The 11,427-nt window shown below is 40.6% G+C and overlaps 1 protein-coding gene across 1 annotated transcript in view; it reads left to right on the forward strand.

The window, feature by feature from the left end:
• The first annotated feature begins 272 nt into the window (after positions 1-272).
• Positions 273-11,427, forward strand: part of GYPC (glycophorin C (Gerbich blood group)) — a 32,740-nt gene continuing 21,585 nt past the window's right edge. The window contains exon 1 of the mRNA XM_009700450.1: positions 273-451. Within this exon, the coding sequence (XP_009698752.1) occupies positions 418-451 (34 nt within the window). The 5' untranslated portion in view covers positions 273-417. The remainder of the gene's footprint in view (positions 452-11,427) is intronic.

The following is an 11,427-nucleotide window of genomic DNA, read 5'->3' on the forward strand; positions in this document are numbered from 1 at the left end:
AAGTTTTGCACTTAAAAGAAATAATATCAACAGTGGTGGGTAGGGGTTTTGGGAAGCAAATCTAATAGATGCATCTAGATTTGGCTGAGAATGAAAAGAGCATTTTCTTTCCACTGGTTGCTGGCTAGTAAAAGCAAAGGGGTGGAATACATCCAACTTGCAAAACTTGAATACAGTTACTGCTATCTGCAAATGGGTGCCCCTCCCCGCTCATGTGAGCTACACAGGCAAAAGAGAATGACACATGTGCTGTTTCCTTTTCCAGTTGTAAAGGGGTCAGGAGCCAGGCAAGGAGAGCCCGAACAAGAGGAGCATTTTCCTAGGCTCTTCCAGCTGTTCTGTTCAATCCCGCCGTCGGTTCTGAGCAGGGAAGAGAGACTGTCAACACAAATAAGGCATTTTTCAAAGGCGTAAATTATGAGTTACCAAAACAATACGACATCTCAACCACGTGAGTACCCTTATCCTCCCCCCTTTGCAATAAGAGTGGATTTATCAGTCTGCCTCTTAAGGAAAAGATTGTCTAATGTGTTTCTTATGAAAAAAAAAAAGAAAAAAAGAATGCTTGAGACTAACCCTGAAGAAAAAAAAGTTGTGATGAAACTGTTTTCCTTTTTTATTCTTTGTGTTTGTATGCGCGTGTGTGTGTGAAGAACTGAAATGGGCTCTGCAAACTCTGGCTCCTGAATAGGACCGAGCAAAGTTAGTAACGTTTCCGCCTAAAGCCTCGCTTAGAAAAGTTTCATCTGAATGTTTTTCCCTCCCCCCGCCTTCAGGAATGAAAATTTAGAGCATTTCGAAAGCATACTGACGCTTTTCTAAGATATTAATGGTGCTGCCCAACTTGTATTCAGAGTCTCAAGCTGTCTGTGTGTAATATGAGACGCAAGCCACAAACTGACAGTCTATATATAAAGCCACAATGCATTTCTGCCCCTGGAAATTTAGAAACGTGGGCTTAAGGACAAGCAAATTAGTTTCTCAGCAAGAGAGGGTACAGGAGGGCAAGTCCTCTGCTGGCGTAACTCTGCATATTTCAGTAAATTTAAAAGAGAGAATTTGGCCTGAAGAGTCAAGTGAGTACAGAGGCTCAGCTGCAGCATGGTAGCATTCATTTTGGGACAGCATTAAAAAGAAAGTGGAGAGGAAGGGGGTGGATTCTGACTTGATAAGCTGAGAAAAGTCAATGGGAAAACTCCGAGTTTTCGGTGCTGCAATAGCTCCATATCTCTTTTATGGCTTTAGTATAATCTTTCCTGTTTTAATTCAAGACAGATGTTTTATATTATTTTTAATAGACAAACTGCTGATAGCAGAATTGTTTATCATACCATGGTATCAGTAATGAAGGCAGAAAGTACAGACAGCATTACTGGGAGCAGCCTGCGATTCAGGATTTGATCCAGGGATTGCTGTAAGAATATTTGTTCTGTATGGATGTTGACACTGAAGATATTTCCCAAGCTTTGAATGAGGCAGGCTGATCCAGCAGAAATGACACAGTGAGCAGCATCTCTGGAATCCCAACCAGCAATTTCTGTTTACTCTTTAGTCCTTTCTGCAAGTTCTAACAAACAAGAAAGATTAGATGCTAGCTTTATACTATATTTTGTTCTATTTTATTCAACAGTTTAGAATATTATAGCTTGTTTTCTATTGTTTCTATTGCAGGTTTTTTTCTATTATTGATAGGAAAGAAACGTGCAGGCTAATTCAGGATTCTGAGAGTTTGGGTTTGGAAAAGCTTGAGTAAATTACTGTCATGGGCACTCTCCAAGCATGTGCAGGAGGGTGGTCATGACTCATTGAGGTGCATTTTCCTCATTGTGCCGTATCAACAAGGGACCAGACCCAATCTTGTGTCTTTAGTGACAGGCTTGGCCAGGTGACAAGTCTAGGACCAGCTCTACAGTCCTGAATACATTAGAAATCACTTTTCTGACAGACCTAGATTGTCAGAGGACCCCACAGAAGGCTCTAGGGTGGATCTGGATGAGGAGTTAGTAACCCATGCAGCCTTTTGTCTGTTCATAATGAAAAAAGACTGATGCATCAGGTTGTCTTGTTTTTTCCAAAATCTAGGCAGGAATTCTCAGCTTAAATCATTTTAAGATCATATGATTGCCAGTGAATATAAATGGCTTGTAATCTAGCTAGAAGAAGTATTCTGACTGAAAAATGGTGACTATCTACTCTTTATTTGCTGTCATAATTTCCCTTACTTATTCAGACAGGATGTTCCTGTATTTTGTTTCAGTCTGTCTTTGTTTTTCTTTTTTAAATTACGTGGATCAAGTTTACAGATTAAGAACAAAATATAATTAGAGGGAAGTCTGATAGTACTGTATTCCTGTATAATGCAAGTTTGGTACATTTTTTTAATAGTGGTTGAGGTTTCGGAGGTAGGTCTTGGGGAATAGGGTCTTGTTTCTTAGTAAAATTCCAACAATTTTTGCAAGAAACAAGATATTGAAAGATCAGTGTATTGACAGGCACTGCACAGCATGGACAGCAGATGTTTGCCAGAGAGGTAGAGTAATTGGGAAAAGAAATTTGCTTCATAACCATAGTGAAAATCTTTGAAATGGGTGTGAAAATGCATAAAGAATCAGCAAAAACCTTTGACTATACTGAACATACTAATTCTATGCTGAGTACCTGCAGGTGAGACCACAGAGCAGCTGCCTACTGATGTAAACTGAACGCTGTTAAGTTACCTAATTGCTCGTGTTCTTTGCTTATCTCCTTGTATTCGCTCGTGGCTGATAAGGAATTTTTATTCATTCTATGAATACAGTATGATCCTGGCAATCCAGGTGGGAGCAGACTACTGTTTCAGATTTAAAATATTCAACCCTGTGAACCCTGTAAATGTATTCTGCCTCCATACGGGCATGCCATACCATCTAACCTAGGGCAATTCCCATGCCCTGCTCAGATATCCCGTCGCTCTGAGTGGGCTCTCTGAATACTCAACAGAGAGGCAAGAGAGCCAGTAATTCAGCCTGCTGATGTTAGGCAGTGTGTGCATATTTACTCCATAGTTCATTGTTAATGGACATCTGTGTGTGGCTGGAATAAAATGGAATACCTAAGAAGTCTGCTACCAAAGCCAAAAATGGAGTTGGGCTTGAATTTCATTGGCTCAGATTCAATACAATATTGTGCTGTGAATATAGCTCCAGTTTCTTTTCTCTTCTTCCTCTTCTTACGATGATGATAATGATGTAAAAGAGACCTAACCTGACTGCAGGAATGTGAACTTCCTGATTTTTAAATGCATCACTTTTAAATGCATCACCTTCTGCTCAGATGTACAGGCAGTAGCTGCCTGACTTATTACAAAATCTGAGGAATTTCACAGGTTTGGCAATCTCTGTTCAGACTGCAGCTTTTGCCCTCTTCCTTTTAGACTGCACTGACCCAGTTCTGAGGCAATGGGACAGCTCAAATGAGGTGAAGGACTCACGCAAATAAACGTCAACAGGTTGAAGGTTCAGTCTGGGGAGGCAGTGATCCATGAAAAACCATCTCTGGACGTCAAAGGTGTTCATCTCCTTGGAGAAGGTGCTCTGCACCTTACAGGATTTAATTGTACCCAGCATGTTGGGAATGTTTTATTTCGGGCCTCTTATACTCCAAATGCCAGCTGTCAAAGGAATTAGTGATTAAGGAGAGCCGTTTGTGGAGGTTTCTCTTCCTCCTCCTCTCCCAGCAGATAAGGTCTTCCTTCTGGGTGGGTAGGGAAGCAATGAGGTCTGTGCTATGTGGAAGATTTGGCCCAAGAGGAAACCAGAAGGCAAGGCTAGACTTCAGGCCATGCCCCAGCTGCAGAGAGAGGAAGAGTGTCAGGAATAGGGTGAAGGAAAGAACGCCTTGTGAGCTGTATGCTTTCCATCTGCATTGCCAGCTGTAGTTCACCAGCAGCCGAGGTGCAAGCCCTGCCCTGCTCAGGGGGAGCAGACCCTGGTGTTGCCTCTGTCCCACAGGCAGGAGGTCTCGGCTCCATTGTGACCAACTTTTCCACCTGCCAGAATGACAGCTAAGGCTTCTGGCAAAAAGAGTCAAGTATGTGTGGGCTGTCTCCTCCAGAGAGGCTGAGAGCTTGGCAAAGGTGGCCCCTGATAAAGGCAAAGTGACTTACAGCTGTGAATAGCAAGTCTGGTTCTGAGAACAGCCCTGCCCTATCTTTAACTCATTATGAGAGATATTTGGGGGCTGCAAACTGGTCCTTTAAATGTTCCTGCAGCAATACCACTTACCTTTCACACAGGGCCTGTGAAAAGCCTCAGATGATCCCCATGGACTTTTAATCATGTTACTCACTGCCTTGGCAATAGATTTGATTTCATTGCCCTTAATCAACAGAAGCGCTTGTTTGTGACAGTAACTAATAAACAAAGATGGAGGCTATTGATTATGAAAATTATGGTCTTCACTGTAAACCTGTGAGCATTTATAAGCAAGGAAACCTATAGATTATAATAACCTCTCATTTTTAGCACAGAAGTCTCAAAACATGTCCCACAAGCATTTATGTAAATTGAATGCCTCTGCTTGTATATTTGTCTCCCATCACTGTGCATATGAATTGGAAAATTTGGCTTTATACCCCAGGGCTCTCCCCAACACCCTCATTGCCTGAGATGTTGATGTGAAAGTCTGCAAATTGAAAGGCTCAGAATGCACCTGAAATTTTAGTAATTAACAGCAGAAATGTTGGCAAACCACTAAGCTGGAGGGAATGGGGGAGATGTCTATGCAAATAGGAGCCTGCTTTTTTAAAATACACAGTTCGCAGCATTTCTGGGCACTGCTTTTCACAAAAAAAAAAAACACAACCCCAAAAAAAAACCAGTAGATGTTAAAGATTCAGGTTATGGCTGGTTATGTGTTTAAGCCTATTAATATTACAGAATTGTGCGGTGTCTGCATCTCACTGCTGATACTGCTGCACCTTTCTTTCTAGGCTTTTGTGGAACACACCCTGTATCCATCACTGTTCAAAAGACTGAGTCCAATCAGCAAAGCCTTTTGTAAAACAGGCTTTTGGAACTGCATTCTCTAATGAAAGTCTGTTTGTGTGTCTGCTCTGTGGAGTGCCTGTCTCTATTGTTGGGGAGAGATTAGTATTCCTATAGCATAGAGAAATTCAAGCCAACAGAGGAATCTGATTGTGCTAGGTGCTGTACAGGCACCCTTTCTTCAAAAGGCTGGTAGACTTCACAGAGAGGACAGATTACAGGTAGGAGAGAAATGACTGCTTTCCAGGGTCACTGCTGGAGAGGCAGCTTTTGGCTATGGGAAGGCATTTATAGCAGCCACAACACAGGAGTTAGTATTGATTCCAGTAGATCCACTGGGGCAACAGCTCTTTGCTTCCCACTCTCTAATTTTGTAATGCATGCTTAAGAAAAAAACGTAGCTCAGTAGTCATTTAGCAACTGGACTATTTGTTTCACACAGAAAGATCAGAAAGTGTTTAAACATGGCGTTTGGCACTGGTAGGATCTTAGTTTACATTTTTTTTGCTTCACATCCAAGTTGTGATAGGAAATGCATGAAAAATTGGGGAACACCCAGATGCCGCAGTGACAAGAATACATGAATGCCTTAGCTGGGCAATTATTTGGACAGCAGACAGTGCTTTACTTACTTCTGAAAGACTTAAGTTCCTAAGTCAAATGAATTTGACAGTGTTACCCCAGTAATGAGTTGATGAAAAATTCACCAGCTGCTAAGCATTCTGAAAAACTACTCAACGAATGAAGAAAAGTGGCACTTGGAGAAATCAAGTTTGGTTTGCCAGCAATTTATGAATACGAATGGAGAAAAGGACTGTCTTCACTGGATAATTTATTTGTAACCCATAACTCAACTGCATCAGGTAACGATACTGCAATGTTATAACAGACATACAGCTCATAATTTGTAGCTGAAATAAGGTCTGTACTCCTCCGTTTCTCCAAGAGTCAGCATGATCTAATTCACCAGATTCCTATCTCTTCAATGTTAGCATGGAAATCAAATGCACTGTCTGTACTATGCTGCTCCCTTATTGCAGATGTACCTTGCACATGTAGTTTCACCAATGAGACATCTGGCTAAGTGATTTTCCTCTTAATTAATCTTCTCATCTGCAAAGGAGGCCAGTTTCTCATATCTTCTTCTCTTCTGACATATGTTTCACCACAGGGTTCTTCCTGATGAAGCAGAAAACTTCACTTAAAATCTCAATGGGTTAAACTTGTTCTACTGCAGTGAAGTTTTAAAGTATTTTTTTTCCTTCCCTCTCCCTCTCTTTTTCATCTTAGAAAAAAAAAAAAAATCAGTTATTTCATGAGGGTCTACCTCTTTCTTCTTCAGATAAGCTCTGAAATGGAGTTAAGCTTTTTATCAGTAAGTTGCAGGGGGGCTTTTGAACACACCCTGAGACAGCTCCATGTTATCCTAAGTGATAAATGCCTATTTTACTAGGGACTGCATGTTTAAAATGCCTAGTTTTATGGGACAGTCCACAATATAAAGAGCATGTGTGACAAGGTCACAGCAATGCAGAATCAGACATCAAGTCTTTACATATGTGTAGGTGTTTAGTTCTGCAAACAGAGACTATTTTAGTAACATCAAACCTAGAAAATTGATTTGAATTCTTTACATACATATATATATACAGAGAGTGTGTATATATATAATATCTGTATGCATACGTATACACAGACTTACATATATATATACACACACACCACCCTTTTCACTACTTATATGGCCTTCTGCTAATCAGACTTCTGGGTATGGAGAATTTTATTTCCCTGACCACATCTCTATTCACAGACCAATACCCACGAGCTCATGTTTCCCTTTTTCTATGATAGATACCTTCAAAAGTAGCAGAAAAAATGACTATATTTTGAAGGCTTAGCAGAGGCATAAACTCAGTAACAAGAAAGCAAGCAAGAAGATAATTTGGGCTATATATAAGAACTTGGAAAACATTACAAAATATCCTTTTTATATGATATAGTAAACCAGTAGTGAAACCGCCTTATGCAAACTATCCCTTCCAGATGCCAGATTCAGATGTCTCTTGACTGACTGTATATACAGTCAAAGCCTAGCAGCTCACAATGGTATAGTTTGAATCCATATTTTGAATTTAAGCATCTACAGTATTTGCCTGAATCCATCTTGGAGACTATTACAGGACCCATGTCCACATAAGCAAAGATCCAGAGAAAAGCAATGATAATGACTTCATAAAGAAGGAGGAAGTAGGTGTTCCATTTGGATCGAGCTATTTAAAAGGGGGGAACCCAGATTAGGAAAGGTCAAATCTGCGCTCTTCTTCAGGCGGTGAATGGTGCAAGTTTAAACCTCAAGTAGGCAGGAGATTTGGTCAGGTTTGTGTTCCTCTAGTAGCTCATCTGTGCTGGGAGAATTTGGTAGTTGCATCTTCAGGACAGTTTTCTAGAAAAACTGATCATTTTAGCATATTCATGCTGAATAAAAACTATTCTTTAAAGAACAACTACCCTCCTTTGGAAACAGAATACTTATTCAAGAACCAATTCAATCATATTATGTAATTCTGTGTCCATCTCAAACAGTTAGCGGAAAATGAATTTATACGGGAATAGCTTTCACAGAATTGTTACTCCAGGTTAACTTGGTTGGTTTAAGTAGGCAAATTTGTTCTCTGTACCCATGAAAAATAAGCTTGTATTATTTGAAAAAGCATTCTTACTAAGACAAAAGCAAGATGTTTCTCAACTGCTAATTGGATGTTTCAAAAATTTCAGTCACTTAACAAGGGATGAAAAAGCAGCTCTTGATGACCAACTTTAGCTAAACCAAATGATCCTTAGATAAAACAAATAGCCCACAAATCACTTAACCACCAGTGATTAAAGAGTTGTATGTATGAATGAGTAAAAGGAAAAAATATTTCTAGTGGATTGTGTAGAGTTACCATAAAAAATGTGGTCATCAAAGAATTCAGGAAACTTGTGTACATTTTCAAAAATTCTGAAGTACTTTTAAAATGTCACTCTGGATTTTTATATTTTATTTCTATTTCCTGGGATCTATATGGGTATATTATTGAATTCTGCTTTCAAGGTTTTCTTAGCATGTATTATAGCTTGAAATTTACCAATTTATTATGAAATTACATTTTTAGTAGAGTCTGTTATTTCCTGAGGCTTTAATAATCAGCACTCATGAGCTAGCAGAGGTTGTTCTTCTAACTATTGACGGTTCGTTCAAGTGTCATGAGCACAGTCCCTGCCCTATCCAATACAGAGGGCAGAAAATTAAATTCTTGATATATCTGTGATGCAAAAATGCTCTCAGAGAGTGGATCACTCTCTATTATTACCCTTCTCTCACACCTGCCCTCTCAAGTTGTCTAGTTCATATATCCTCTGCACCTCCTCATCCTTTCTGTCTGTTCTTTTCTCAGCCCACAGGTAAGTGCTCATATGTCAACATAGGAGAGACCCTCAGGTCCCAGCTGTTACGTGACATTTCCTCCCTTCTTTCAAGGACTTTCCACAGTCCTGGCAGTGGGAAGGAAGAAAACCACAGGCAGGGAAGACATAAATCTTCCCCTGTCATCCTCTGGGCTGAGGCCTTGTTTCCTTTGGGAGTTGCCCCCTCTTCCATCACCCTCCCTCTTCTCCATTCGTTTCTCTTTGCTCTCTCTCAGCTTCACGACTTGCTATGAAACACCACTTTCCCCTTCCAGATCTTTCCTGTCATCACATAGGAATTTTTATTTACAACCTGGAACACACTTTTTACATCCTGGATCATACAATTGGGAGAGTTTATTATTGTCTGTCTCTCTTGAATTTCCATAATTACGTCAGTGAACTTTGGGTTTTGGGCTCTGTTGCATAGAAATTCAATTTTCCCCTCACTGAACTCATTGGGACTTTTTTAGTTTAAAGAAGGCTATACTACCAGTTACTAATGGCAATTAATCCCTTGATAAATAGGGGGATATACACAGGACTGGGCTGCATTTCTACAGAAAACCCTGCATAAGGAGTTGAGCAGGCCAGACCAAGAAACAAAACTGCCGTTGAGAGCCATGCTTCCGTTCCAGCTTCCCCTCTGCTTTGGGAAAAGGGGAAGTCATGGTTTTCTCACTCTTTTTCAAAACCACTCAGTGTGCTCTGCACACCCTGTCGCTTTTCCTTTTACTCATCCTATCCCTGTTCCAGTCATGAAGAAGAATGGAGTGAATGGCTTCTGTTAACATCAGCATGGCCAAGAAGAACAGCAGCAGATCAGGGAGGAGAAGGGTGCTTTGCAGGGCCTTCTTACGCAGATTGTGTCCACCTAATGAAAAGAGACCAATTCTTCTGAAACCTTGTTGATTGCCTTTGACACTTTCCCGTCTCCCACTGAGAGGTGTCTTTTCCTCCATACCTAGAGCTCAAGCAACGGTTAGTGTCAGGACTCGTGATTATTCCTAAAAAAATTAAAAATCACCTATTATCTCATCTTTTGTAGAGCTGGGTGGATCTGGTCCCTCAAACTACTTCTCCCATGCTGCTTACTTGCCCAGCCACCTCACTGTATCTCCCCAGTTTATGCTGCCTCCTTCTCCAAGTTCATCATCCCACACACTGACCCAAGAACCCAAATCTCATTTCTACTTACTTGCTGTACAGGGGACAAGTTGAGATTACTTCGAGTGCAAGCCATTACCGCAAAGTTAGTGATGCATGGTGACTTCGTGTGGCAACAGATGGAAAAGATGGTGTTGTACAGCCCCAGAAAGACGCTGGTTTGCTCATAGCTGGTGTTACCCAGGTCTTTCCTCTGTTTCCAGCCCTCCAGACAATGTCTCCTTCCTACTCATGATTAATAGCAAGCTCTTACCATCTTTCTTCTCATATCCTTACCATTCCTTCTTAGTAAAATACAGTCTTCTCCATTGCATAAATGTATTCTTTTTGCTTTGTTTAGTCTGTAAATTCCTGAGGACAGAAATAATCTCTCCTTCCATCTCACCAAACAATTATTTGCCACTTCAGTGCTCATGATAAGGGGCACTGACCACATCCATCTTCCCAAGTTACCTCATCAAGTTGCTCATTCTGGGCAGAGATTTAGGCCTCCTGAAGCATAAAGGTAAAGTGCAAAAAACAACTTTACATATGACATCAACTGGCAAAGTATATCAAGTTGGAAGGACTTTAGGGTTTTCTCCTTGAAAATATTTTTCTCCTAAACATATTTATTTGTATTCTCTGAGATAGTCTCTAGACTGTGGAGATCAAAGCAAGCTGGAAATCCAGCAGAGTTTTTAAGCGCATTAAAGGTAGCGTGTTTCAAAGCCACACGACTGAACATTTAAGCACCATGGAAGAAATGAAGTAGCAGGTGGTAATACATGTAAACATGATTGTTCTAATCTTCATACTTTTCAACTTGTCAAAGCCTAACTCTGTGGCACAACGTTTGACAAAGAGCAAAAATAAAGGATGCTGCGTGCACACACAGACACACAGGAGAGCGTAAAACCCAAGGACACCAGCCAGCTTTGGGTTTTCTCTCTCAGCCACATTTCTGATCTTGTAAGTCATTTACAGCAGTAAGGATGTGGATTTACCAGACTTATGTGGAACCTGGCAAATCTGAGCATGGAGGGACTGCTTCTTGGGAGATTTGAATATGGCAGTGTAGTTCTCTGCTGCACATTTTTTCACTAAGGTAAAGACTATAAAATGCCATCCACTACAGACTAGTGGCATTTTGTACATGTCTGCGTATTGTGAATAGATATAACCAGTCTTTAATGTTCCTCACTTAGCAGCTGAAGCAGTTTTTCAGGTGGTTCCAGAGAGTCGAAGGGAGACAAAATGAGGTTATTTTTCTTTTTATTACTCCTAAAGAAATGACAACATAATAACAAGAAGTGTCCACCAGATCTAACCCCTTTCCCACCATAAATTTTGGTACATGTTTTCTGATCAGCTGTAGCCACAAACAAAAGCTTCATTACCTGAGGTCCTCGCATGTAAACAAATAGTTGACCATTTCTGTCTCCTTCACGTTTCTTCAGAGCTTCTCAGGAGATACCTTACTCACTGCAAGTTATCATTGCACTGCCAAAGTCAGTGGTGTTCAGATACTTGTACCTTGGAACTTGAGATTGCTCATATTGATTTCATTGGATTTTGGATCAGAATTTGCTGGTTTCAGATCTTCACTTTTTAATGTTATTCTGCTTCAAATGCCTTGATTTAGCCCATGGCAGCCTTGTCTACTATTGCCACAGATTTTAAGGAAGGCAAAGTGGTTTGTCAGTGGTAACGAGCTCTTGTAGGAGCCACTATTGAAGGCAGGGGGTAGAGTCGGGAGCAAATAAAGATAAATGGAGCCCGTATGCTCCCAAAGAAGGCTAATTCCTGC

This window comes from Cariama cristata, unplaced genomic scaffold (assembly GCF_000690535.1).
Source record: "Cariama cristata isolate BGI_N322 unplaced genomic scaffold, ASM69053v1 scaffold17795, whole genome shotgun sequence".
NCBI lineage: Eukaryota > Metazoa > Chordata > Aves > Cariamiformes > Cariamidae > Cariama > Cariama cristata.